This window comes from Rissa tridactyla, chromosome 4, assembly GCF_028500815.1.
Source record: "Rissa tridactyla isolate bRisTri1 chromosome 4, bRisTri1.patW.cur.20221130, whole genome shotgun sequence".
Lineage (NCBI taxonomy): Eukaryota > Metazoa > Chordata > Aves > Charadriiformes > Laridae > Rissa > Rissa tridactyla.
The window spans coordinates 9440310-9468181 of NC_071469.1; the positions used below are offsets into that span (position 1 = coordinate 9440310).

General features: G+C 37.8%; 1 protein-coding gene and 1 long non-coding RNA gene across 3 annotated transcripts; one reads left to right on the forward strand and one right to left on the reverse strand.

Annotated features, from left to right (window-relative positions):
- Positions 1-305: 305 nt before the first annotated feature.
- Positions 306-8144, reverse strand: LOC128908679 (uncharacterized). 2 transcript variants are annotated; one of them, XR_008466065.1, is made up of 5 exons: positions 7857-8144; positions 7581-7633; positions 7005-7130; positions 2677-2739; positions 306-1702 (listed from the first exon to the last, which is right to left on the reverse strand). It is a non-coding gene; the product is annotated as an uncharacterized LOC128908679 (long non-coding RNA). The 2 variants fall into 2 exon arrangements; XR_008466064.1 differs by having other exon boundaries at positions 306-2739.
- A 3402-nt stretch (positions 8145-11546) lies between these two features.
- On the forward strand, positions 11547-27836 carry EIF3M (eukaryotic translation initiation factor 3 subunit M). Its single transcript, XM_054199341.1, has 11 exons — positions 11547-11687; positions 12994-13126; positions 14515-14653; positions 15032-15155; positions 15703-15797; positions 21079-21162; positions 22552-22651; positions 23100-23181; positions 26326-26469; positions 27074-27134; positions 27561-27836. Exons 1-11 carry the CDS (start codon positions 11646-11648, stop codon positions 27679-27681), a joined length of 1125 nt encoding a protein of 374 aa, XP_054055316.1. The 5' UTR covers positions 11547-11645; the 3' UTR covers positions 27682-27836.
- The last annotated feature ends 36 nt before the right edge of the window (positions 27837-27872 follow it).

A 27872-nucleotide genomic window follows, 5' to 3' on the forward strand; every position in this document is an offset into this window, starting at 1 on the left:
TAATTATACATTATTTATTTGAAATACATAGCTCATAATTACATACTGTAACTTTTTTTTAAAAAAGATAAATTACAAAAACTAGCAGTGCATTTAAATGGTTAAAAGTTTCTGAACTGCTCTCTTTCCTAAGAAAAGATGTTCTCAGGTTGCAGCTACCCTGAAGAAAGAGCTTTCCAGCATTTGAGTACTTTTAAAGAAAGCATTTCTAACCCAGCAGCACATTAGTATGTCCTTGAGGACAGAGCAAGACAAATATATATCACGTATCACTGCGCTCTTAGAATTAAATGGCAAGGGAGAATAACAATGGTAATGTAACTCCTAGGGAGAGGGATTCTTCAGAAAAGGAAAGCTGCACTGTTTTAGAGATACCTCTGCTCTCATATAAGACTTTTATACAATAGTAGCATGCTGCGCTGCTGGTACCTTAGAGAGGGATATATCCTTCAAAACTTTTCTTCAAGACAGCTTATGGGACCTCTTCTCACAAAGAGGGTCAGAGCCACAGACAAATGATTAGATGTATGAGAAGATTTCTTGATGAGGAGAGACAGTCACGATGAGGACCATTCAGCTTAGAGAATTACTGAGTAAGAGGGTATTCAGCACATGCGTATTAAAGAAAGACACAGAGAAAACTCTGTATTCAGTCTGTATTATAACTGACTTTTAATGGAACCAAAGTGTAACAGCACATAATTAACTGGCTTTAATAAGCTTGGAAAAGGAATTTAAAACATTGTAAAGACATGCTTCCCACTCATTTTGGAACAGATATTTTGCAATACTTCTCACAGAACATCTTCCACTCTTTAATAAAATTATAATTGAAAGCACTATAAAAATGGTGTGATTGCATGGATCAGCTACAGATACTTTACCATTATGATTTGGTGATCGATGACAGATTATAAAAACATTCCATGTTTTATTAGAGAAGGAAATTACATTCACACTTCATGGCATGTCAAACAGTGGCTGAGAAGAGACAAGGAAGAACCTTTCCACTCCTTTTCCCCTGCCTTCCCTGGACAACTTGTTCTGACAGCCTGTTCCGGAGTTCCATCCATCATCCTCCAAATCATCCCCCAACAGCCACGATCGGACACAGCATACCAAACTACACGACACATTATGACACACTCCTCTGTGACCATGCTAACGCACTTGCAAAACTGCATGCATTTACAGAACACATTAATAAAGTTTTCTTTAGAGACTTCCTCTTCAAATTCAAGATTACACACACTGTTTACAGTGTAGATGGTCACCAGAATGGAATTTAACTATCTTAGCCATTTGAAAAATATTGCCATATCTTGGATATTTAACAAGGTTTCCACAGATTTTATATGGGTCAAAGGGAGGGAAGGTGCTTCTAAGATACTTTTAAGATAACACTTCCATTCCACTTAGAATGAAAACTGCCTTTTTGACACCTAAAGCGTCCGAGTTCTTAATCTGCTTTTCTTCAGGTATAGAATCCACTAAGTGATGAACAACTTCTCAAACAGGGTTATGTGCTCTTTATACTTTATGCACGTGGCCCCAGATTCTCTCAGCTACTTTGAATGTTTCTGACGTGCGAATCGTGGTGGTCCCTTGACTGGAAGAACTTGAGTACAGTGCTGAGAGGTAAAGGCAAAGCATATTGAACTCTCATGACTCATCTGTGGATTTGGGGACATTATTCTGGCACCTGAGGGAGTTGTTAGAGAATTTGGTGAATTTTTTTCAGGATGCTTTGAGCACCTAGAACAAAAGCCCTGCAATTTCAGGTAAGTTCCATTCTTCTGAGATTCATTAAAAAAAATTAAAATCCAGAACTTCCTATCTTGCCTGCTCTAACAGCAACATTTTCTCTAAGGTCATCACCAGATGAAAAGAAAGTTTTGTTTACCTTTCAGTCTACTCAGACAAGACAGATTTTGTTTTGGGAAGATGTTTGGTTTGTGATGTGAAGTGCTCATTGAAAGATGTTTATGTTTTCTCTGTATGTAAGGTTTTCCGGAGTCTTTGGTGGTGTCATAAGATGTATTTCATAGCATGCTCATACAAAAGTAGGCTGTTTAAATTACTATGCAAGACCCTGTAACTGCAATAAAAGCTGCGAAAAAGCAATGCTAGGCATAGTGTAGCAAGGCTCCTGTTCCAATAGTGCTTACTCCACATTAAACACTTACTCTGTGTGTGAATTCACAAAAGGGGTTCTTCCCAAAAATTACAACTAAACTCCATTATTTTCTCTCTCTAGGGTGATAGGAATAAATACGTGTTTAGAGAGCATACATTCTTTGACTAAAAGTCTAACTTCTCAGTCACAAAGGAAGCACAGAACATTCCTTAACTTTGTATTTTCATCACTGACTCACAGACAGTTAAAAAAGATAATTCCTAAACTAACTGAAAAAAGTGAATTTCCTAAAAAACAGCACAAGAATGATATTTTTTCAAAATGAACTCCACAGCAAAAGGAACAAAATGCTCCTCTTGAAAACCCAAGTATCAAGTTGTTTCTCAGAAGTTCAGATTAACTTCCCCATACATTCTGCTTCTTATGAGACTGATATTTAATAAACCTTATTAATTTGTTTTTGTCCATTTTCACTGGTGACCTAGAAAGGCCAAGATCATTTGTTTTGTGTAGACACAAAGGGAGACCACACCACTTACCAGAACAGAAATAACTTTTCCTTATTACAGTGCAGCATGCTGTTGTTGTATTGGTTGCCATTACTAGATGAGAAATAAAGTAATTTCTTATATTATTCCTGCCCCAAACCACTGTATTGTAGTTCTACAATACCTGAAGCATGAATATACAATATTAGTTTCAAGTATCTAAATTGTTCAGTTGGTCAAAGAGCTTTGTGACTCCTGAGGATGTGTGGCAATGGTAAGGGAGAACCAGCAGGATAACCAAAAATATGTAATTAAGACAATGTTTCGTAGAGTCTGTGACAGAAATCACACAAAAATCGTTCCATGGAAATGTTAAAATTTTGAAATATAACTAAGACATTTAGATGCAGTTTTAGTTTAAATGTGAACTTGCATGATGTATGTGATTATATATATATATGTATACTTTCAAACCCCAGAAAATCTGTAGATAATGTACAGAAATGATAACTATCACTGGATAAAACCCACTACAGATTAATGAAAAAATCTGAACAAATCCTGAACTGCCCAAGAAAGGGTACACAGTTCTGACAGTTCCCTTAGTACAGATGGTGGGAGTAAAACATATCCACATGATAATCACATCCTTACCAAAATTGAAAACGTATGTGAAAGTCATGGTGGTCTTGCAAAAATATAAACTCATAAACGATTTCTTGATTTGGTGTCATCATTCATTTCTTTCATTTGAGAAATCAGTTTTAGTAGGACATACAAAGATTGATGGCTTTTTCATAAAAGGATATTTTATGAAATAGTGAAATGTAGCATATTTCTACCTGATAAATGCAGAGACCTGTAAACTTTGAACCCACATTGGCCTTTGTTGCTCATGACCCTGTTTAAGTGATTTATTTTCTTTTAACAACTGCAGTCTGCAGGAGGTAGAATATACTGTGTAGATCTTTAATTCTGTTGAAAATTGAACAGTTTAAACAGAATGGCTGACATTAGAAGACCTATTACTGAAAAGTCATATTATCTTCATTTCAGATCCCTTTTAGGAACAATATTTATGGTTGGAGAAAACATGTAATTTATAAAAACAGCCTGTTAGGTTGCTGCAGAGCAAGGAGGAGTTGGCATCCTTGGCACCACATCAGGGTGTCTAGTTGACTGCACCAAAGCTAGAGACTCTGGAAATGTGTAAAGGTATAAAATCAGGAAACTTGCCTTTTGTCTATAAGAACATCTTGAGGGAACTGAGCACTCGCCACCCTCACGAAACATTTGGATTTCAAAGATTTAGCAAATTCCAAGGAAATAATAGTCTGCTAGAATTTTTCTGCTGGGTTCTCATTACAGTGTCAGCTTGATCTTTGACTTAAGTGAATTCAGCTTCTTTTTTGCCCTCCCTTCACTGCTTTTTATTTTTATATTGTTAATCTGCAACAAAGTCAAATAGCATCATGAGCATTCTTCCTACTTCTTGGTATGAAAGTCACCATGGAAGTTAAGCAGATCAGTCCTCTTCACGTGCACGGAGAAACCATCTCAAATCCAAAACACTTTCCATACAGAAAGTCCAACTTTGTTTCACAACAGTAAGGATTCATGTCAGGTAGTTGCCCCAGTAGCACGCCACGCTACTGCTTTAATAATCTTTCATTAGATGACTGGCCTACAAAGTCTTAGCAGGCTTTAATATGTATGTTTGCATTATCACATAGTGTCCAAGGCTCCATCTTATAAAATTCAATCAGCGAAATGAATAATGCTTTTTTTATTCTGTTTTGAAGTTGCTCGTTCACTTAACAAGCTTCTTAGGTTAAGCAAATTCTGTGTTTGTGAAACATCTCATGAATATATGGTGCTGTAATAAAAATAATGAATGTTTAAAGCTCCCCTACTTTTCTTTACTCTTCATTATTAGAAATAAATCTTATGAAGCAGATAAAAGTATTACAATTAATCCCTCCTGAATGGAGACAGTATGTACTATTCTTTTCAATACAAGAGAAACTGGCTTTGACTAGAGTGGCAACAACTGGCAACCTGATTTTATAGTTTTGATTTATTGAATATTAGGAAATAGACTTTTTTAATAACAACTCCATTTAAGTATTCATTAAAATGGAATTAGTACAAGCAGGGCCAGATTCTGATATCCATATTCTTGTCAGACAGCATTTTATTACAGAAAAGTCTCACTGACATCAGCGGGATTACTTGTAAAAGACCATTCGGCAGGAGTGAGAACACAGAGCTAGATCCTAACAGGGAACAGAGGACTACAGAGGTTTTAGGTACTCCTTCCTGACCCCGAAAGCACCCCACGCACCCTTCAGCAATGGCTGGAGCAGTATGTAATTCTGTGCTCAAGGTACCTCATCTCCACTGGTGTGCATCAACTCCTGGATCCGACCAACACAAATACGGGACTCACCTTGTCCCTGCTCCAGGTATATGGGACGTAAAGTATATATATATCTCTTCATCCTCACAAAGGAAATAATTCCCAAAGATTGATTATTTTGCTTTAGATCTTATGCTAAAGATATTTATCTTCACAGTTCTTTCAGTTTGAGCAAGTTTGACTTGAAGAATGCATAGCACATGTTGCCATAAAAAAGCACTACAAAGATGGATTTTGATTTATACGGAAAATCACTCGGAAAAAAAGTAGGGGGCTACAGTAATGGATCTTATTAAAGGATCAAGGCTGCATACTCTATTTCTCTGAATTACACTGCAGAAGAGAAGTCCATCTTGCATTTCTGTTTTGTACACTCCTCATTCCTGATTTAAATATATATATAAAAAAAATTCCAGTAAACTCTTGTGATGGTATTGGGTAAAGAGAACTGGCTTAGTTATAAATAAATGCTGTTGATGGTTAGAAAAAACATATTGATTTTTCCACACATAACCCAGAATGTCTCTCAAACTCTGAGTTCTAGCACCTGTACTATCTCTCTTTATTCAGTAATCTCTATAAAATGAGCAGGGGAGGAGACTAAGAAATTTGACCTTTATACATAAAGCAATGATGTATGCACAAATGATCAATATCCTAATTTATCTTTCATTCAAAATTATTTAGCAACTGATTTCAGAAAATAATCTTTAGTATATAAGCTGTACTTTTATATTTTCATTACATACACAGGTCATATGCAGAACGTACTTCTTGATTGGGTGAACATAGTTAGAATCCAATCCTGACAGCAAATACTTCACAGTCTATTCAGCGTACATAACAGCCCTTCTTCCTCTAAAAGGCTGCTGTTTCTGCAGAATTCCTTAGCAGAAAACTCATTTGCCAACAGAAAAACGAATACTGTCAAAGCCTAATTGTTTAATGCTTCTTCAAAATCTCAAAAAAATGGTCTATTTTTGTTTGTAAGTATAACTAGCAAACAGACTACTTACTATTGTTTAACTTTGGTTTAAAAACTAGCCAACACTAAAGGTTTCTATTGTATAGTTCTCAAAGGTCAGACTTGAAAGCCTAAACTTCAGGTTCTACTGAGATAAAGGCACTGTGCTTTGCAAAGTTATGCTATTATCCCTGGTTATAATCTTCGCTGACTTCAGAAATAATTGCTTTCCTTAAACAAAAAGGAAGTCTGATTCTAATTTGCTATCTAGATCTACATTCTTATATTCTTTTTATAGATTTTTGAACAAGTTATCACTGGAATCTTCCTTCACTCAAACATAAGTGAAAGTTTTATCTTACTTCAGATATCACAAAAATAATTTATGACTAAGGAAACAAAACCTTTTGTCTCACAATATATTTCTTTGCGACAGCTGTGGTATTTCACTGAAAGCACAAAAGCTGTGATGGTCTGGACTGCAATCAACCATTTTTAATAGGAAATTTTTACAGACTTTTAATAAGATCTCCTAACATAATTTATGGGGAGAGGTTTTGAAGTGAAGAGGCATTGTTTGGCAAAGTGTTCTTCCTCTAATCTCAGGAAATTTAAATAATCGAGTGCTCATTTCCTCTAAACTCAGGATTTCTCCTAAAAAAAAAAACGGTTAAGAAAAACACCTGCTACACTAGCAGCAAAATAAGGGTATCTAATGTCTAAAAAAATATATTTCTAAAGGCTTTTCAAAGGTAAAATGCTCCATGTAAGAACCCAATATTATTAATAATAATGCAATACTGAATTTTGCTTCTTAAATTCAGAATATTTAACAAATATTTTGAATTGTGATAGCATGCTGGTAAGCATAAATGCAGGTATTTTTTTTTTTAACTGATACAGTTGGAGGAATTAAAATAAGTGGGCAAATGTGGAAAATTTACAAACAGTTTGTAAACAAACCAGATAAGCACACAATAAGCATACTATACTTACTGAAGCTTTCCAGAGTTCCTCTGACTACAGAACTTGGCTGGAAGAGTAAGGACAACAGGCTTCCCCCCGAGATCTCCGATATGTCTTGCAAGAAAAGACTCAAAGGGTACTTTAGAACTTTCCCTTCTGTCCCTGACAGAAATAGGAAAAAAACCCAGAAACATAAATAGGAAGAACATTTCTATTCATCAATAAAGAAAATAAAAGCTCCTGAAGATCAAACAGATTTAGTTTGGCTTAATGGTGATTTGATAAGAAATTCTGCATTATTTTTCCCCCTTCCTGAGTAACTCATTGTCTGTAATTATGACTTAAAGTAATAGCTGACCTAACCGTGTCCCCCCAGCCTAGGCTAGTTAGAACATCTCTCCAAAAAGAGAAAAAAAGAAAGGAAAAACCTTTAAAGGAAGGACCCACGAACAGCTCAGCTACAGTAACATTACCCAGGATTCGTCCAGGTCACTGTGTGCCAAAGACCTCAAGAGGGCACTCAGCACAAAACGTACTGCTTTACAGGAATGAAAGGGTCTACAGTTGTGTCACTGACCAGTTTTCACAGAAGGCAGTTATCCTTACCCAGCTTTCCAGAGAGCCAACTCAGCTTTCATCTCACCACTACAAATATAGAACTGTAAAAAAAAAAAAATAGGAAAAGAAATTCTGAAGAGGGAAAAATATGCCATCATAGAGTTTGTACTTCTTTTCTGCATTGAAGAAGATCCGTTTCATCAATGCTTTTAACAAAAGAGGATCAGTTTCTCGAGTCAACCCTAAACCCTTTATTTTCAAAAGCTGTCTGTTGATTTCAAAGAGCTATTGCCTCCATAAAGACTGTTTTTTAAGATGCGTCACCTGAATTACTTTGTTTTCTTCAATCACAACGTTTAAAGCATGAAGGACAGAATATCACTTCTTTAGACTCGATTTCTCTCTTTCTGGTTCGCCTACAGAGACAAAACAAAACAGTTTACAGTGGGTGCCACTCAAAATTAATCTCCACTCTTCAGCAGCCAAGACTTACTTGGATGTTTCTTTCTCTGTGTGTATACATACATACACACACAGATTAGCCAGTTCTGAAATTGCAGTGACCTCCTTTGGGTTCCTGCTCTGGCCTGTCCCTGAGGCGCTGCTCCCAGTCCACCCTTCAGACCTGCTGGCCCAGGGCACTGGCTGGCCCAGGCTCCGATCCTGGCAGCCTCCAAAGGGATCATTGGCGCCCTCAGGAGAGTTTTTAACCGCATCCATGCCACGTTTCCAAACTGGCTTCACAAACTGCAGACAGGACTATAAACAGTTGCCTCGTTTCCACAGAGATGTCATTATTCCAATTAAACTGAAACCCATTCTTCTGCTACATCCTCTCTACGTTGGTAGTTTCACAAAACACATACTGCCCCCTTTATATTCAAAGTGGACTTCCTGACGCACAAGTTCAAATCCCAGCTAACATCTATCATCTTAATTCTTCTGGGACAAATAAAGTATCATGCAACATACCATATGTGGATATTTCAGCAGAGCTCTTTAGAGTCATGTCCTGTCTACCCAGTGTGATCAATGGTTATTTTATTTTTGTATATTTAGAATAATACATGACAAACCTCCATCTGGGTGCACTACCTAAACAAAAATTAGACATCGAGGTTGTGAGTCAATTGCCTGCGTGACTTGGGCCATTTATATGCCCCGGGGTATCAGCCATCTGCAGAGGAATCTCCGACACAGCACACGATCTGTACGAAACTCGTGGCAGCTTGTAGCCATGCACAATATCCCAGAAAGCAAACTGGTGCTAAGCACATAGTTCAGCACCTGAAATGTCTTGTAAAGATCTGTGCAAATCAAATATATGATGTACTCCTGCTCCTCCAGTGTGCTGGATGCCAAGTTACCTTTATCCTCACAGGACTGTATTAAGCAGTACTAGATGAAAGTCATCTGCATTTTAAAAACGCTTAAAAAATCGGATCCCATTTCAGATTAGGCACACAAAGGACAGGCATATCTCTATACCTATCTATAGCTTCCAGAACGCTGACCTACAAAATACTTGCAAGACTATCAATCAGGCAGTATTAAAATACTCCTTATAAAACCACTTTTAGTAAAGATACCTCATCAGTTAAAGTAGGGATGTTATTTCAAAAATACTGCCCAAACTAGAATAAATTAATTAGCCACGATTTGGATGATAGAAAAATTAAGAGTTGAGCCACTATTCAAAAGTAATATAAGCATGTAGATGATGAAAACTAATTTGAGTCATGAACGTTATTAAAGGCAGTGTGGACCTTTGTCAGGTTCATTGTGCTCAGTGCTGTGGAAACTCAGAAGCAGGTGCGACCCCTGCTCTGGTTATTAGACTCAATGTCTAGTCATTATTTGGTCAGGTTTGTAGGTGAAAAATAAAAATAAAAGAAGGTTTGTGTACAGCAGCCTTAATAAGCTAGGTATTTTAGGTAAGTTTTTAACAGACACTTTTATGTCTGCAAACTATGGTGGCTATAATGATAATAAAGTGATGCAGCTAATAATTAATTCAACCCTTACTGACAAAAGGTTAAAATTGCTAGTGCTTTCAATATCTTCTACATATTTTATATAAAACTTATATTAGAAACATTTCCCAAAATGTCTGGTGATCCAAACCAAAACAAGGTTATGGATAGACCCACGTTATGTGTATTAGTTGTGATACAAACGTGTAAAACTCAGATTATAGAGCCAAGACATGCAAAAGCTGTCCTGCAAACTCACAATATTCCCCCAAATCTCAGATTATGGCTTTGATTCCTGCAAATTGCCCAGTAATTCCACAGCAGAATTAAGTTTTTTCAGCCTCTGCAGAAGGGGAGGAACTCCTACTCCCCAGCCACTGAAGCTGAATTCATCACAATTTGTTTTACTGAGGAATAAAAATTTTTCATAGGGAATTTCCAGGAAAACAAAAATAGCATCTGCTATTTTTTAAGCGCAGCAGCTGCCTGGAGTGGCTTCCTTTAGTCTGTACACCCTTGAGTTCATTATCAATGGCTACTTTTTCCTAGTTACCTTCAAATATATTGGCAAACCTCTTTGATAACTCCAAGGCTGGCATTAATACTCAATGAGTATCCAAAGTTTGCGTAAATGATTTCTAAATACAAACGAAGTATCATTGTCAAGGCCCCTTTTTACTTGTGTTTCTGTATTTATTGCTAAAATCTCATTTGTAAAATTGGGGCTGAGTGTTTTACCAACAGCTGAGTAATGGGTCTTTTTGCTAAACAGTGTCAAGACTAGGAACTCATTGGTATTATCAATAAATCAATATAGTTTTTCATACTGCAAATTATTTATTTAAACTCTTGAAGGCATAAGACACTACCTTCAGTCCCAGTGAATGGTATCTGTTATTTTACATCAGGGACCAGACTTTACAGAACACTGTACCACCAAGATGATTCACACGCTCTAACGTAAACAACACAAAACACAGTGTGGTAGTACCAGCCTCAACTTTCTCATTGGCAGTGTAATCACCTCGGCTCTCTTTTCCTGGCATTTCAAAACTCCATTACCGGTCGTCAGACTGCATTTCTCCAAAGAAATATTTATCCTGAACTACTCAACAGCTTTTAGAGTAATAAAAAAGGTCTTAATTACTTTCTAAACAGTAGTTATGTAGCAGTAAGAGGCCATCCACGAAGCCTTCTCTCAAAACCCTCCAGCTCTTACTAAGTCTTTAGAACATATTTAACCTATATAGTTGCGAATGTGTCTAAGCGTTTTCTAAATTTCTATATTCAGTGAACACCTATCATAAGCCACAGGGAAATAAAAGTTTGCATGTGGTTTTCTTTTTTCCTCTATTTCTTATTCTTGGCTTTCATTTCAGCCTTTGAAATATCGGGAAAGCCATACTATGCTCCTGTTGGTCTACCACAGCTGTTGACTGGAAATTTTTTTACTCTCTAGCTGAAAAAATGTGCAACACACTGGTAAAATGAAGTCATTGTTACTTTTAACTGGAGCATGAGCTAAGGTGGGATTAAGACAACCTAAGCAACAGGTTGCTATTGCTGGTTACAAACTTCTGTCCTATCTCTGATCAGGTTTCACCCCCAACATACCTAAACTAAGTCTATTATTTGACCTCTTCCAGGACAAAAGACTAGGTAAAAACCTACAGTTTTAAGGGGAGTAGAAAATACTCCTATAATACCTAAAAAAAATACACCTAAAAGTTGGAGAGGAAAAAAAAATCCCGTTCTTTCCACACGGTAGTAGTCCTCCTGGGGATAGCTGACTGAAGGCGGCGGCTACTCCCACCTCCCCCGCACGGGCGAGCGCTGGGGCGGCGGCCTGCCGGCGCCCTGCGGCCCAGGCCCCAGCCATCGCCCGCCAGCTCGCCCAGCCACAACAACGGCCGGCGGGGAAGCCGGGGCGACGGCGGGTCGGGCTGTTGGCCCGTTCTGAGGGGCGACAGCCGAAGCGCCCCGCCCCTCACCTCAGCGACGCAGGGCGGGGCACGCGCGAACTCGCGCCCCGCCCCTCAGCGGCAGGGAAGCGGAAGCAGGCGTCGCGCGGGGCCGGAAGCCGATCTGCCTTTCCGGTGCGGGCGGCGTGTCGGGTCCGGCCGCGGGAGCCTCCGCCGCCATGAGCGTCCCGGCGTTTATCGACATCACGGAAGAGGATCAGGTCGGCGGCCGGGGCTCGGCGGGTGGCGAGGGGGCCGGCGGCAGGGCGAGGGGGCCGGGCTATGCGGCGGGGGCCTGTGCGGGGGGTGGCGGGGCGGGGGCCCTGTCAGGCCTGTCCCCGTGGAGGGGACCTGTGTAGCTCTCGGTAAGCTCCTGTGTGGCTTTACCCAGGGAGATTGAACAGGCACATTAAGGAAACTGGAAACTGAAAGCTAAGTCTGTGTTTGCAGTTTTCTCTTTCAAAGTTCCTCGCCTCCCTAATACTTGGTTTTCATCTCTCCTCAGCAGTACTTTATTTTTTTGGAGAGGAAAGCTAGTTCGGATATAGGCTAGCGTGCTACCTACGCGTCTTGGTTTTACAGGATTCCCAATACTGTAGGCATGTGAGCCGTGAAGTTTGTCTTTGAGTTACTTCTTTGTTTTAACTTTGAATTTTAGGGTTTGTTGTGCCTAGTGTCTTTTAGATTAGTGTTGGAAATCTATGAGAAATGCAGACACAACGTGTATGTTCAGTTTTCACTTGCTATAATGTCTAATAATTGCCTATCAAGTAGTTAGTCTGAAACTTTTTCAGTACAGGGAAGAGTCCTAAAGCATTTCACTATGTCCTATGGTACTGTAATGATTTGACACCAAACTTGATGTAAGTTACATCAGTCAGTTCCCCTGTGCCACAAGTTTTATGGTCTCATACAGATTGTCTCAGAAATAAATAGGTTAAATAGGTAAAGTTAATGCATAGGCTTGTTGCTGGGAAAAGGTATTTTCTCAGTGTAGGTTTAAATCCTAACAAGGTAAGGCAGGTCGTAGCATGATATTGGGAAGTGTCTTTAACTTGTGTGAAGACTGTAAGTTCTGCCTTCTCTAAAGTAGTTTTGTTTATCACCTTTTCTGGTGAAGACACAACTAAATGGTTTTATTGTTTTCTGAAGTTTTCAAAGGGAATAAAAGATAATAAAAAATTTATAAGAAAACATCTTCATCACCAAAACGTACTAGGAGTGCTGCCCTCTAACCAGCAGCTGTAAGTGACATGTTCCCACTGTGAGAAAGCTCAACAGCTGTGTGATCTGTTCAGTTACTGGCAAACCAGCCACAGCACCTGCAGCGTTTTTCCCTGAGTTGGTATTTGGGTTGTACATTAAGAGTGGGGTGGTAGGGAGAAGTGAGAGGAAGTGTGAGTGTGCAGCAAGGGCAGAGGAGTGGTTGCAGAACAAAAATCTGTAAGAAATTTCATTACCTTGACTTTGCTGTTCACAACACGACTGTCTTGTGTATGTTGTCGTCTTCTATTTTCTTTTTTTAAGGCTGCAGAACTTCGAGCTTACTTGAAATCCAAAGGAGCAGAAATCTCCGAAGAAAACGCTGAAGGTGGACTTCATGTGGATTTGGCACAGATTATTGAAGTTTGTGATGTGTGCCTGAAAGAGGATGACAAAGGTTTGCATCTTTAGGTCTTATTGCTTTTGCTAAACGTATCACCATTAATGTTTTCAAACAGTAATAGTTGACAGAACTTAGAGGTATGTTGCATGGCTTGGACGTTAACACATGCATTTTTATAAAACTGGAAGTGCTTATTTCCATCATCACCATGTTAAATTTGTATGTGCTCTACCTTCTCCAAATATCCAGCGCCTTTTGAAGAAGTCAGAAATTGAGCTGGACTGTGCTTGTTATGAGGGCATAGAGAGTTGTATATAAAATAGCTTTTCTCTTAGGGGAAAAAAAGTATGATATAAGTAAGACTTAGTCTCAGTTAATGGCTATGTTGCTGCAGATTAACAAAATGTAAGGTAACAACAACAATTAAAACTAGATGTCTGTAAGTAGGAGGCCCAAAGCATGAATTGATTAATGTTGTCTGAAAACACTCGAATTTTCAGTAGACAGTAACTCTTTAGTTAGGACTGTAGCTCCTTAGAAACTGTACCAATATGTTTTCGTGACACTGCTAATGCTGTAGTAGCCTTAAATGATCTTTCTGTGCTTGCTGTGCTCTGTACCAATAGAGCAATACCAAATTCCATTTAGAACTTTTGCATGTAAAATATCAATTGCTAATATGAATTGTGTGTGTAATTTGAAAGAATGCATAGTTCATCTAAGAAGGAGTTACTGTAGGCAAATGAGTGTGAAATACTGGAGAAGCTTATTGCCCTGCTGTTTGATGTTCAGATGTCATTTCAGGGAATAAATAATATTTTCCATATGTAATGAGTTTTGTTCTTATCCTTTGCATAATATTTGGGCAGACTGTGAAAAGAAAACACAAAACCTGTCTGGTCCTGTTTGGAAAGGATGGAACATCATGCTTAAAAAAGGAGCTGGGGAGGCTTTTGAATATACTTTGTTCTTGTGGGCATTTTCCCTGTGGTCTCGGTTTCCTTGTGCTCTTGGTGACATCTTTTACTGTACTTGAGCACTAGGTGTTATTATTTTCATTCAGAACCATGGCGCAGCTTTCTGGATGTGCAGGAGGAAGCCACTATTTCTTGAAGACCAAAACTTGAAGTTCCTCTGTCTTCTCTTATGTGTGAACAGAGAATTCGGAGCAAGTGCGATATCAAATACTAAATTCTGTTTTGACCCGAGACTGGTAGTTCTTGCTTTACATGAAGATGTATGTGTTGGTGAAAGACCACATGCGCCAAATCTCTTGTACATTCTGATGAATATCCAGCTTGGTTATCTTGGCATTTTCTTTCTTTTACAGTTCTTGCTGATGCAGATAATCATTCGTAGCAGAAGTAACTCTCCAGCTCTAAATAGCTACTGACAAATTGCTGCTTGCGGTTTTAAACAGCTGCATGTTTTGTTTTGTGCAGATGTTGAGAGCGTGATGAACAGTGTAGTCTCTTTGCTTCTTATCCTGGAACCTGACAAACAAGAAGCACTGATTGAAAGCCTGTGTGAGAAGTTAGTAAAATTTCGGGAAGGAGAGCGCCCATCTCTGAGATTGCAGCTGTAAGTATTGTACAGATGAAAGTGAAACCATCATATCTTGCAATTGTATGTCTTTAAATCAAAGTGTGGGGTATCAAGATATATGTCTCTGTTGCAAGAAGCACTCTTTTTTACCTTCTTTTTCCCTATCATGAAATAGAAGTATCAATATACTTTCTTTGCTTGGGTATTACAAAATTAAAATTAAAATGCATAGAGTTTTCAGCTAATCTGCTGAAACAAAACTGGAAGCGGAAGCCATTGCAATTCATGACGGATATAAGGTGCCACCCGGTGCTTTGTGTGTACGAACACACATCTTCATAGAAACATTTATGTGCACTCCAGTAGAGTTTTTTGAAACCTCTTTAACTCAGTTTTTCGTTGTTTGTGGTTTAGACTGAGCAACCTCTTCCATGGTATGGATAAGAACACTCCTGTGAGATACACAGTGTACTGCAGCCTTCTTAAAGTGGCCTCATCGTGTGGTGCCATCCAGTACATTCCAACTGAACTAGATCAGGTAATTAATGTGGTGCTTCAAGTTACAGCCTTTGCATTAACGATGTTGCATCTCACTACATATTAGTCAGAGTTGATACAAACCGGCTCTGTTATAAATTGTCAGAGCCTAGTGAAATAAGAAACGCAGAATACAGAATTTCTTATCTTTTAAAGGTCTGTCTACAGAACCTAAATCAAGCTGCTGTTTATTTTCCATTTGTGATGCTGAACGTCGTTCGATTATGTTTGTTTGATTCCTGTGATAGTAATGAAAGCGAGAAGCTTTCATCAGGAGTGAGGCACCAAGTTCTTGTCCCTTGCTCTGGAATTGTAGTGTATTAGAATCACTCATCCTTATTTAGGAAGTAATGTGGAAAGCACGGACTTTTGGCATCTCACAGGAAAACTTCCAGGTTCTGCATGGGGAGCCTGAGAGTCAGAGCCAAAGGAGAAATCTCTCTGCAAGATCTTTTCAATCCTTTTCTGCTTGAGAGAAAATGATAAATATTTCGAGTTTTGTTTTAGTCTTTTCCCGAATGCATCTTTTTCACGTGTATTCTACTTAGGTCCGAAAATGGATTTCTGACTGGAATCTCGGCACAGAGAAAAAGCATACTCTTCTGAGACTGCTGTATGATGTCCTAGTGGACTGCAAAAAAAGGTATAAAAGACAAGAAGTAGACACTGGATAACTGCATTTTAGTTTGATGTATTGTAACTGATCTGTAGGGAAAGTATTTCTCACAGCACTTTTAAAATTAATCTGTACTGATAGTGCGATCCAGATATACCTGTGGGGTTTTTTTTCTTTCTATGTTTTTAAGCACTCTTATATTAAACCGGTGTTTCCAAGAATATTAAAGTTAGTAGTGAATTAGCTGCAAACCACAGACTCCCAAAAAAACCCTATTCCTTTCTATAAATATTAATCTTTGAGCATTGTAGCATTATGCCAAGTTTATTATTTAATTGCACTTTTGACATTTTAGTGCATGGTAGTGCTATCTCTTATTTAATGATGTTGGGAGGCTTATCAATCACAGTTAACAGAATCAGTCTTTTTATGTAAACATTACCTTTAGGACAGAGCTTTCCACTAGTCACGGAAATTAATGTCCGCAGAATACCTGCTTGGCCATTTTAAATTATTATCCTGGATCATAAGAAGCATCTTTGATCTAACAAACTTGGCAGACCAGTGTCTTCTGGCATGTAAAGTAATCCTGTGTGTATCATGCCTATAAATTAATGTCTTAACTGAGAGCTGTCATCAGTTTATCTTAGAGATGTGATACGGTGTATTGACTGCATTGGCCAGGGCTATAGGGATGGGCTGGTATCCAGAAGTAGTTTCAGTGTGTAGTTCCACAGCAGTTTCAGCCTATCTAAACTGTCCCTGCTGTAGTTTGGGGGATGTGCGTGGTGTGTGTGTGTTGCTTCCCCGCGCTCTTCCCTTTCACTGTCTTTTCTGAGTTAGTTTTCTAAGTTTTTTTAAATTTTCTTAGTGAGGGAGCATCAGGACCTCTACATTCTGACACTGGTAGCAGAACTGCACTTGCACTTCGTACATTTGCATAACCTGGTACTGCTGCAGAAGGAAGCAGTTCTGTCGTGTACCCCCATTCCTGTCCTGTCCCCTCCAGCTACCAGTACCTTGTTGTGTTTGTGCTGGTGTAGGCGTTTGTGCAACTACATGGTGGATTGTACTGGGGAGGTGGCCTTGCCAGGCAAAAAAAAAAAAAAAGGCAAGTGTGGAACTGTCTTAGGAGAAGGAGAGTTTCTTCTGGCAAGAGAGTTAGCTTATTCTGGCCTGGTGAAATTGTAGCCTGGAATTGCTGTGACAGCATAAGCATAGTAGGATCGTTTTTAACTAACCTCAATTTAGGGATGATTAATCCTTGTGGAGTAGTTACAGTGTGAGCGACATTATTGGGAATTCCTAATCCTGTTACTAATATTAAAATGCTTTTGCATTGATAGTACTGTATGACAGATTTCAGGTGGTCAAAATAATTTCAGAAATGTTAATTAGAAACCTTATGCATTGCTTAGTGCTTACTTTGTTTCAGAAATTTTACACTGCTACTCTGTAATGCTCCTACTCTTTTAAACACTTCTCATCCTATTGATTTATTGAGAAGTTTTAACTAGCCTAATTCCCATACTTAATAGCTAACTGGTTTTACCTAGTCTTGTTATCAAATCTGTGGATTAAACTTCTAATTTTTGTTTCCAGTGCTACCAATAGCCTTACTATCAAATGGTTTTTGCATACTAATAATAGGTGATATTTTTAAGTTAGGCATTAAAAACTTTGACAAACGCTGTAATGTATTACTCCTGCACTCAGTGTCCTTACCATCTGTTGCAGCAAGCTTTGCACTGAATGGAGCAATTTTTCAGAGCACTTAGACTTCTCTCCAGAAAAGAAAACAAGAAGTGACCCTAGCACCTTTGACCTGGTTCACTCTCCTGGATCAGTGGGCAGTATTTGCAATAGTATGGGAAACTCACGGCAGCATTCCAGCTTTAGCACTCAGGAATGTTGCACTATCAAGCAGTATAGGAAGATAAGTGGGAACTGAAAAATAAGTAATAAAAATTATACCTCGGTTACCATGTTGATTTATAATCAAGGGGAGAGAATATGTTGTTGAAAACAATTGAGTTTAAATTTTTTTGGTTCGTTTTATGTTTTAACTTCACTCAGTGTGGCAGAAGAGGTGGTTTTCTGTAGATGATAGACTTTTCCCCAATGGATAACTTGGTAGCGAACAGAGTGGTGGCTCGTGAAAGTAGATCATGCAGATATTCTGTGTGGTGTTCCTTTTCCTGCAGTGATAAGTGAAAGCTTCTTTTATTAAATCTTTTCCAGTCACTTTCTGGTTGAAGTTTCTGATGATCAAAATCATCATGATCTCTTCAAAGATTTTTACCTTTCTCATGATCAACTGAAGAAAAATTGGTGGTGGTGGCTGGAAGACAGATGGCTGGTGTGGCTTGTTTCTGAGATCTCTATTTGGAGGTTGAACTTTGCAAGAGATTAGTTACTTTCTCTGCTGCTTATGGTCCTTGCCATAAAGGTTCAGCAGTAGAGTTTTGTACCTCAGCTGCTTCAGTCTTCAGCATTTTCCTAGCTGTGTTGGTATGAAACTGCAAGGTACCTCAACCCGTTTTCTTTTCTGGTCGTAGATGGATTTTTACAGGCACGCGTGGTTTGCATGCAGAGGGCGCTGAGTTCTGCTGGGAGGCCCTGAATATCATGCCAGGCGCCAGCCTGATGCAGCTTACGGCTGGTCTCTGCCGTTGACCTGGCAGGATTCAGAATGGGGTTAGTCCTGCCCAGGTTTACATTCAAACAGGTCTGGCAAGTCTGGTTGTTAACACCTGTAGCAAAAAGCTCAGCATGTCAGGGACCTGCAAAATAATTGTTTCATTTCATTTTAATTCCATTTAACATGGCATAATGTAGAGGGACTTCATTCTAACATCTTACTAAGTCTCTGAATGCTCTACTTTTTTTTTCTTCCTTTTATCTACCATCACTCTTCAGTTCGCACTGGCTTCTTGTCAAGTTCCACATCTAGACTGGCAAGTGGAGCCAAGAGTACTTGGGCAAGCCGTGTTGCTAGAAAAAATGTTCACATTTGCATCTTAGGTGAGATACATATTAGCAATGAGCTTTGGTAAAATAGTGGTCTGTATTACTGTTTTAAACATCCTAATTTACGTAGTAATCTGACACTGAATAGGCTGAGGCTCACAAGAATTTAGCATAGAAAGTTTGGGAGTAATTGTCTTACAGCATTCTGATGTTTCCTAGAAATACAAGTGAAAAAAAAAAAAAGGTGGGGGGATTGCAAATACTACTTGAAATTAGTTAAATGAACAGCTTTCAGTTTTTGTTCCTAAGGGAAGGGGGAGAAGAGGAAAAGTTCCAGAAATGCAGTTCTGAAGTATATAAGAGCAACTACTGAAAGCTTATGTTAAATAAGGAGACTTGTATTGTTAGGTTGGATAACACATGAGCTGACCCTCTTTGTTTGAATGTCTATATAGTATCAGTCCTGTATTAAACTGGTTCTTTGTCTTTGCTAGAACATCGAGTGTTGATAAGATTTCACCAGTGCAAAAATCATAGTCTGTCATAGACTGATTTACGTGCAAATTGTTCTTTCATATTTAAAGCTGTCTAAATTCATTTTATTTCACTGATACGGAGCTATACATCCCTCTATACACCAGTATCAGTTGCCATGACAAGACATAAGCTGACCTCTTTAATGGTGGAGTCTTAAAACAAGTGTTTTGTCCAAGTTTTCATCCCTGAACACAGTTCTGGAATAATGGCTGGGACCTATAGAAAATTCCCCTGCCTTGGGCACAAACTGTCTTCACTCAGTGTACAACCAGATTAGGTATGATATTGCTTGTTTTCCATCATGTCTTAATATTTGTACGGCACATCTATGACATCTGGTAAATTCTCTAGGAGCACAAAACCTCACCCTATAGAGAAGTTGTCAAATAGTAGTATTGTGAGATTTAAAACAAATACCCATATAAAGATAGATATGTGCTGCTATATGGGTTAAGCCTCTGTCACAGCACGGTATGTACTGGGAGTGTTCTGTCGGCTTGTTCCTTCACTGTGCAATTTATGCCATTAATTTAAATAGTTAAAGCGAATTGAAACTTTATTCTTGCACAATTATTTCTTTTAAGGAAAATTTTTGTAGGCCAATTAGACCACACGGGGAAATTAGCTGTATCTGGAATTGAGCTACTTTGAAGGAAGAGCTTAGCTTGACACTATAACTCACTGTACTCTGGAGAGTAGCATCCAGCCTTCCTCCTGTCCATTGAGGAAGTACCTCCTAGTAAAGTAGCAGCCGGTGTGCGTACGGGCATGGGAGACTTCTGCAAAGCTCATGCTCTCATCACCGAGTTTTGGTTGTGCTCTCACTGTTGTGTTTTGGTCGTATCTACATCCACATCCTATCTTGTTCAAAGGAAGTAGTAAGATGGCATCAGCAAAATCTATTCTCTGTATAGAAGAACTGGCACAGCCTTCTTTTTAATAGTTAGCAAGAATTCAATGAGAAACAGGAAATAGCTTTTTTGTGTGTATACACACAGCATATATTTTGCGTATATTTTTTGCTGAAAATTTTGTAAAAAAACTTCAGCAGTTGCTGAACAGTTGCTCACTAGTGGTAAGAACCGTTACGTGGAAATAAATCAAAATCTGTTAAAATAACACTCTGTTAAACAGTCTTGGAGCTGGTTGATGAGCTGCTGTTTACAAAATAATCTGGGTAGACAAGGCTGTAGCTTTACTCAATTTTCTGAGAATGAATTGCTTTTCTAAAAGCTGTCTGTCAAAGCAATGTGGGAAGCTGCTTGCTTCACAGCAGCCTAAGCCAATCTAATTGCTGGCTGCTTAACTTCGTCAGTAAAATGAGCAGCTCTCACTCTGAATACTTGAAGAGAGAATCCATGGAAGAAGAAAAGGCAGCTTTTATACAGTCATTTTTCCTGACCATAAATATTCTTTAAGATATGCCATTTTACATTTGAAATAAACTTTGCAGCGCTACTTATTCTGCAATGATTAAATCCAGATGTGCGTAAGAGGAGCATTCTAGTGAACCATATAAAGCTGTTCCTAGCTCAGAAAGCTTTTTCCATAACCAGCAGGTAATTTATCAATTTAAGAGAATGAAATGAAGGGTGAAGATAAACATTTTGTAGAACAAGAATTGAAAGAATACATCTAGTTAATTTGTTCTCTCCACTAGAATTAAAATGGATCATCTACATCTTTTCAAGTGTAATTTAATTTGACCTATAACATCATAATGGAATTATTTAAATATTTGAGTGTCTTGTTTGAACTATTTTTTCAGCAGTCTTGAGGTAACTTTATTTTTCTTCCGTAGTGACACTGCAGCAAAAGTAATGGTGGAGCTACTGGGAAGTTACACAGAGGACAATGCTTCCCAGGCTCGAGTTGATGCTCACAGGTAATACTGACTTCCCCGATTCCTTAAAAGTAGCTTTTTCTCAACTGCTAGATTATGTTGACCGCCTTACTATTAAGAGTATGGAATGGCCTGGCAGGCAAGGGCCCTGCCACAGCTCTCTCCTGACTTGCTCAAGAGTTTATCTGCGCAGTCCACAGTAGGTTTGGTTCTTTCCAGGCAGAGTCAGGTTTACTCCATTGTGCGAGCGCACACGTGTATTTCTGGTCACTGCTGAGAGAGAGATCAGCCTTGGGTAAGGACTTCATTTACATCAACTGTACAATCAAAATTTGATTTGCCGTCCTTTGTTTCAGATTTTTTACTTACTGATTTTTTGATTCTCTGGCTTCGAGTGTTCTTTTCAAATAGCGCTTTCCATCGAAAAGAAATTCTTGCTCTCTTTTCTATAAGCAAGTACTAAGGATGTGAACTGCACAGAAATAAACATGCTTGTTGGACAAGCTGGAAGTAAATTGATTCTTAACAGTGTATTTTCCCCACTGACCAAAATTAGTAAAAGCTTGTATTTTGACATTCTACCTCTCATGAATCTTAGGAATTAGATTTTTAATAAGTCATGTAGTTCTGCAGGGTGTGTACACCCAGTAGTTCTCCAGAGAGTTGTTTATGTTGAGTACGCAGGAAAATCGGGATGACTCATTTTGAAAATTAAAGTGTCTGTGCATAAATGAAAACTTCAGTGACTGCCCTACCCATCTGAGGCCTTTTACATCTGAAAGAGCACGTCTACCTAGGGTTTATCGCACTGCTGCCTCTGCGCAGACCTGACGTTCTTCTGGGTGTATGTTATCTGGCAGGGTGGCGGTCCAGGCTCTCAGGGCGAGTGTAGCACTAAGTCTTCTAGTGTGCCGCTGAACAAAAGCTTTCATCTAGAGTTCTAGAGACACTTTAGGTCTGTTTATAGTCTGGAGCTGCAACTGATAAATCATAGGCCTTGCAGTGTTTGGTAGTGGGGTTTTCTCTGTTTTGTGTCACCTATTCAAGTGTAATTAATCTTCCTAAACAACTTAATTCTATGCAATTTTAGGAGGACAGTAAAAATACCTCGAAGAATGAAGGCTGGGCTGGAAATAAATGCATAGATGGAAACAGTAGGGTGATCTGTAGTCTTGGCAAATTTCCTGGCAAATTTCACCTGGCAAATTTCATTTGTGATACTGAGCAAATTACTTAATGCTTTCTGTTCTTGTTTTTTCCATCTGTAAAATGAAAATTAAAATTGGAATGTGACACGTCTTACATTTAAGAATAGTTAAAAACCCTTGGGTATTTCATAAAAAGCAAGGAACAACAAGTGCAACAATGAGTTGCACTTACTCATAAAAATGTCTGTTGCTGTAAAAATAAGCATTTTCCTTTTCTAATTAGATGTATTGTACGAGCACTGAAGGATCCAAATACCTTTCTCTTTGATCATCTTCTTGCCTTAAAACCAGTGAAATTTTTGGAAGGGGAGCTTATTCATGATGTAAGTAACTTTGTTTTTAGCAAGATGGTTTGACATCTGTAGAGTGCCTTGTTTTATTAATGGCTTTTGAAATTCATTGGAGTAGTTATCCATGTCAGTAATACTGAGCTGCAATGTACTATTTCTTTTAATGCTTTAAGAACTAAAAACTTAAAATACTACATATTTAATATTTCCCTTTAGAAGTTTCATAAACTTGAGTTAAAAATCCCGGCCTCGCATGAGTTCTGTAGCAAAACCGCCTCTCAAGTCTGAGCAAAGGCAGTAAGCTCAGCACAGATCGCCCTCAGCTACTGACAGAAGACAGAATTTTAGCTCTTAATGGTTTATTTTTCTGTTCAATACCAATGTTTTTTTTTATATACATATATATATATCTATCTGTCCAGTCTGCAGGGAGGGAAACATAGATAATATTTAAACTATTCTTTTGTCTTCCATCTTCTAGCTTTTGACAATTTTTGTAAGTGCTAAACTAGCATCCTATGTCAAGTTTTATCAGAACAACAAAGACTTCATTGACTCCCTTGGTAAGTTTTCAGATCATTACATTTCTCACTATTTACGTGGCTTAAAATATGGAAGCCGCAAAGTGCTTCAGGTTGAATCCATATATTGAAGCCAAGGAAATTTAATGGGAATTTGTAAGAGTTTGTAGATTCTAACCTCTTCTGGATCGTAAACGGACCATCTAACTGTGATTTGTTCCAGTAGGACAAGCTGTTTAACGGGTTTGGAAGAGAACTGTGTTTTTCCCCACTTCTTTTCTCTTAAACCTTTTGGGAGGGGAGTTTTGATACTCTAGGCTAGGCCAGAGATCACCACTTCATTGAGTAAGCCAGCAGCTTGTATAAATCTCGTACATTTTTTTTTTAATGATTAATAACAGCGAATACTTGTGAACAGTAAGATAAAACATGCAAAATGTGTGTGTGTGTCTGCCTGTGCTGATGCATTAGACCTAGCAGGCCACAGTCTGTCCCAGTTAATTTGTTTCATCACATGAAGCAATGTGATGGAATGTTAATGTCAGCACCCTCTTTATTTACACACTGTGGAAAAAAGGAGTAGTAATTAACACTTTGACACTCCCCCGTTGATGTGTAATTGACTGTTTCAAAGGAGCACTGGTTCATAAGCTATTGCATGCATTAAAATTACGTTTTTTATATTCCAGCTTTTTAGGACAGGGGTCAGTGACAATGCAGAAATTGCTCAATGATGCAGATTTTTTTATTACTGCATTAAGGTTTTGACATATTGGTAATGAATAAATGTTTCCATAAAAATGGATTTTTTTTATTTTTTTATAACTTTGATTTTGAAATGACACTTGAACACTGGCTGAATGCATTTGGGGAAAGGCATAGTTTTGCTAAAACAGAGTTTAGTGCAGCATTTTAACACATGCATTATTTTGTTTAATGGAGTGTGGTATAATTCTGAGAATAATTACCCTCAAAGCTTTAAAATGCTGGTACTTTGAGTATTAAAATGATGGAAATATCAATGTGATTTTTCGTGGATAAAACTAGCAGCAAGTTTTTGGTAGTTTGTAAATGCGTACATAGGATAAGCATACCTTTTGTCATACGTATTTGAACATTAGTTGCGTAGACATCGTACGCTTTTCTTCCTTAGGGGAAAGTGGGCTTTGTATTGTAATTATTTTTATGTGTTGAAATGGATTATCTGTTAGTTTTTGACTCCAGAAGTATTGGCTGAAAATGCTGTTATGCTAACATTTGAATAAGTTTATGGAAGATTAATTACACATATATGTAGTATTAATCATATAATATACAATAGTTATGACTTCTTTTGCTATGCCTCCCTGTGTCTGTGTTTACCTCTGTGAATATACAGTGTGGGCATTTTCAATATATATAGGATTTACACAGTCTCAAGTCAAATTCTTAAATATCTGTATGGCTGTTTTGAAAGACAGCCTTACTTCCAGTTATCTTGATTTCTCACCTGCTTTATGGTGTACGCAGAAAATTCTGAATGTCTCTGAGCAGTGGACGAGGTAGCGATTCTGAGGTAGCGCAGACCGGAATGCTAGGAACTTGGTCTGAGTGTTTCAGCCTTTGAAAAAACAAGGGCAGTTTGGTGTTGAAAACAATAAAATTATTAGATGAGGCATTCAGAAATTCTTCAGAATACCTATGATCTGTTCCCAAAAATAAATAGACTTTTAACCATGCTTTAAAGATTTTTTTTTTTTTTTTTTAAAATAACTTGCCATGATATTGGGCTTTAACATAAAGGATATTAATGATAGGGTTTCAGTGACGTACAGCATCGGCTTTAGTTCTAACGTTTCCTGGATCAGGACCAATTAAAACTAGTGGAGGAAAGCTGTGCAGGGAATGCTCCTACAGGTGGCATCGGTTTGTTACAATTTGTTGTTTTATTAATGTTGACAACTTAGGCCAGCAGTAGCATTATCTGTGTCAACTGAATCGCCCTAACATGTCCACATTTAATCTGGTATTATCAGCAGTCTTTTTCGGAAAGTTAATCAGCATCTCATTTGCATTTGTTAATTAGGGTTAATGTGTGCTAATTGATTTTTTGATGCTTGTAGAGTTCCATTAAACCCAGTTAGGTATAGTTGCTGGTGCTCCTCGTTCGTATGAATTATGGTGATCACATTTTTGTTGAATCGGTGCCAAATAGAGAACCTGCATCATAATTACAGCTAATTAACACAACATGATGTCCTGCACTAATGTGCTTTCCTATTAGTGTATGGATGTTATAAATTCCAAACTTAAATATTTACTGAAGCAGTGTGAATGTTTATAATGCCATTCCACAACAAAATGATTGACATTTATTTTAAAGAACCTTCCACTGAATCTTAGTTGGTACCTCACAGAACTGGATTAAGAAATACCTTGGTTCATCTGAACGTCTTAACTTTGTTGACCTTGGACGTTTTTTCAGGAAAAAGGTCTCTGATTTAGATGTCCAAGCCCTTGGCTCAATTCCTCGTGTTGCCATTCATACAATCATGTAAAAGATCTAACCTAACTTTTAATATCTCTTTCTCTATTCTTGTAGAGCACTTTTTTGCCACGCTGGATGCTGTAAACATACATGGTTTTTTGCTTTTTTGTTGTGGTATAAACTGTTAATTTGGTGCCAAAACACATTCTTCTGGCACAAAAATGTTAAGTTGCTAGACCGTTACTGAGAGAGGTTTATTTTCAAGTAACTACATGAGAATGAGCGGTGAGGCTGTAAGAAGGTTTTGACATTACCAGTCACGTATTCGCCGTTTGTTGTTGCATTGCTGTTCTTCCAGATGATGCAACTGAAAAAATTCACTTGCACCCTCACCACCTAAAATTCTGTTGAGGTGATGTTTTTACTTTTTAAAAAAAAATAATCTGTGCTTCGCTTTTGTAGATATTTGTTACCTTTTACTGACAACAACTGAGTCTTGATGAATTCACAACTAAACTAGCTATTTTAGCAAAACACAAGGAAGATGCAGGAATTAATGTTTTACCTCAAAAAATGTTTATAAGGACAGGTGGAATATTTTCTTGATGTGAAACAAATTTTAAATTATTGGAAGCCTACATAGTAAATATAACATGAAAAACAAATTAGTGAATTATTGAACTATAATTTATCCATAAACTATTGATGCTTTTACACAGGCTTGTTGCACGAACACAATATGGCAAAAATGAGGCTACTTACTTTCATGGGAATGGCTGTAGAGAATAAAGAAATATCATTTGACACAATGCAACAGGAACTTCAGATTGGAGCTGATGATGTAGAAGCATTTGTTATTGATGGTAAGAACTGTAGTCCCATGCTTTACGTAACGCTAGTGAACCATACCTTTTAGTCTTCTAAGCTAATGTTAACATATACAGAGAAAAACTTATTTTTAATTTCTGTGTTTGTTACAAGACATATCTGCAAAACTTCGTGCTTAAAGACATGCCTAACTGTTGTCTTTTAAAAAGTGTTTTTCATTTCAGTGACAGGAGCTGTATTTCATGTAATTCTTTATAGATCTAATAAATTGTTTGCAGGTTTAATTTCTCATCTGGTTTTGTTTGCTGTCATTAAAACAGGATGTGTTTGTAGGGGAGAGAACTTCATAAAAACTGTACAGGATATTGCTTTAATAGATTGGCACCAAACAATAGGATTCATGCATGACCTTCATCTTGTTACATCATTTTGCTTTTCTGCCTACTAGGCTGTTGTCCTGAATTGAGCGGCCAGTCTGGCCCAAACCATGACTACTGTTAAAACCAACAGCAAAACAATATTAAGTGAACTTCTGTGTTTATATGTTTGTATTGGTCTAATTTTGAAGAGTTTGCATGCAGTTTAATACCTTCGCACTATCTTGAGAAGATTGCTCAAAACAGCATTGCTTTTTTGCAGCTGTAAAGACAAAGATGGTGTACTGCAAAATAGATCAGACACAGAGGAAAGTAGTTGTCAGGTAAGACTTAATTCTTCATAGCATTTTGCAGAACTTAGTGTGTTCTAATTATTTCACTTACATTTGTAGAATATTTTAACTAGAAGCAAGGTATTGTTCCTATCAGTTGCTGGTAGTTAAATAGTTGCTATTTATCATAATTTTATTAAAGCTCACACTGAATGTGATTAGCTTATTTAATGAAAGAGTCCTATTTTCCAGCACATTTCATTTAATGACCTAATAGTGACAGGAATACTAATGACTGTTGTTGCTTTAAATATTTGGGAAGGCTACAGAATTCTCGAACTGGTAAAGTGCAGCCCTTTATCTAGAGAAAATAAAAATTTTCCTATTCACTTGTGAGAGTAAAGTAATGCTATAAAAGAATCATTAGGTGAGCATGAAATCTAATAATCATCTTCCAATTTTGTTTTACTTCTCTAGTCACAGCACACACCGGACTTTTGGAAAGCAGCAATGGCAGCAATTGTACGACACTCTAAACACCTGGAAACAAAATCTGAATCAAGTGAAAAACAGTCTTCTCAGTCTCTCAGACACCTAAAAATTTTTTTTCACCTAGTAATGTCACTATAGATGAAATTTTTCAAAACTTTGACAATTTGTGAATGTTTCCAAAATGTATGCAATTGGTTTAAAAGAAACTAAATATTCTAAATTGCACCACCAAAAAAGCAATAAAACTAACGTGGGAAAATACCTTCTGTTGATTTTCTTACATAATTAGCAACAAGA

Bases quoted from the DNA above. Each gene is read 5' to 3' on its own strand.
- EIF3M (XM_054199341.1), top strand. From the start codon at position 11,646: ATGAGCGTCCCGGCGTTTATCGACATCACGGAAGAGGATCAG. The intron at 15,798-21,078 runs GTATAAAAGACA...TTTCTTCCGTAG, and splicing joins CTAGTGGACTGCAAAAAAAG to TGACACTGCAGCAAAAGTAA. The intron at 22,652-23,099 runs GTAAGTAACTTT...TCCATCTTCTAG, and splicing joins AAGGGGAGCTTATTCATGAT to CTTTTGACAATTTTTGTAAG.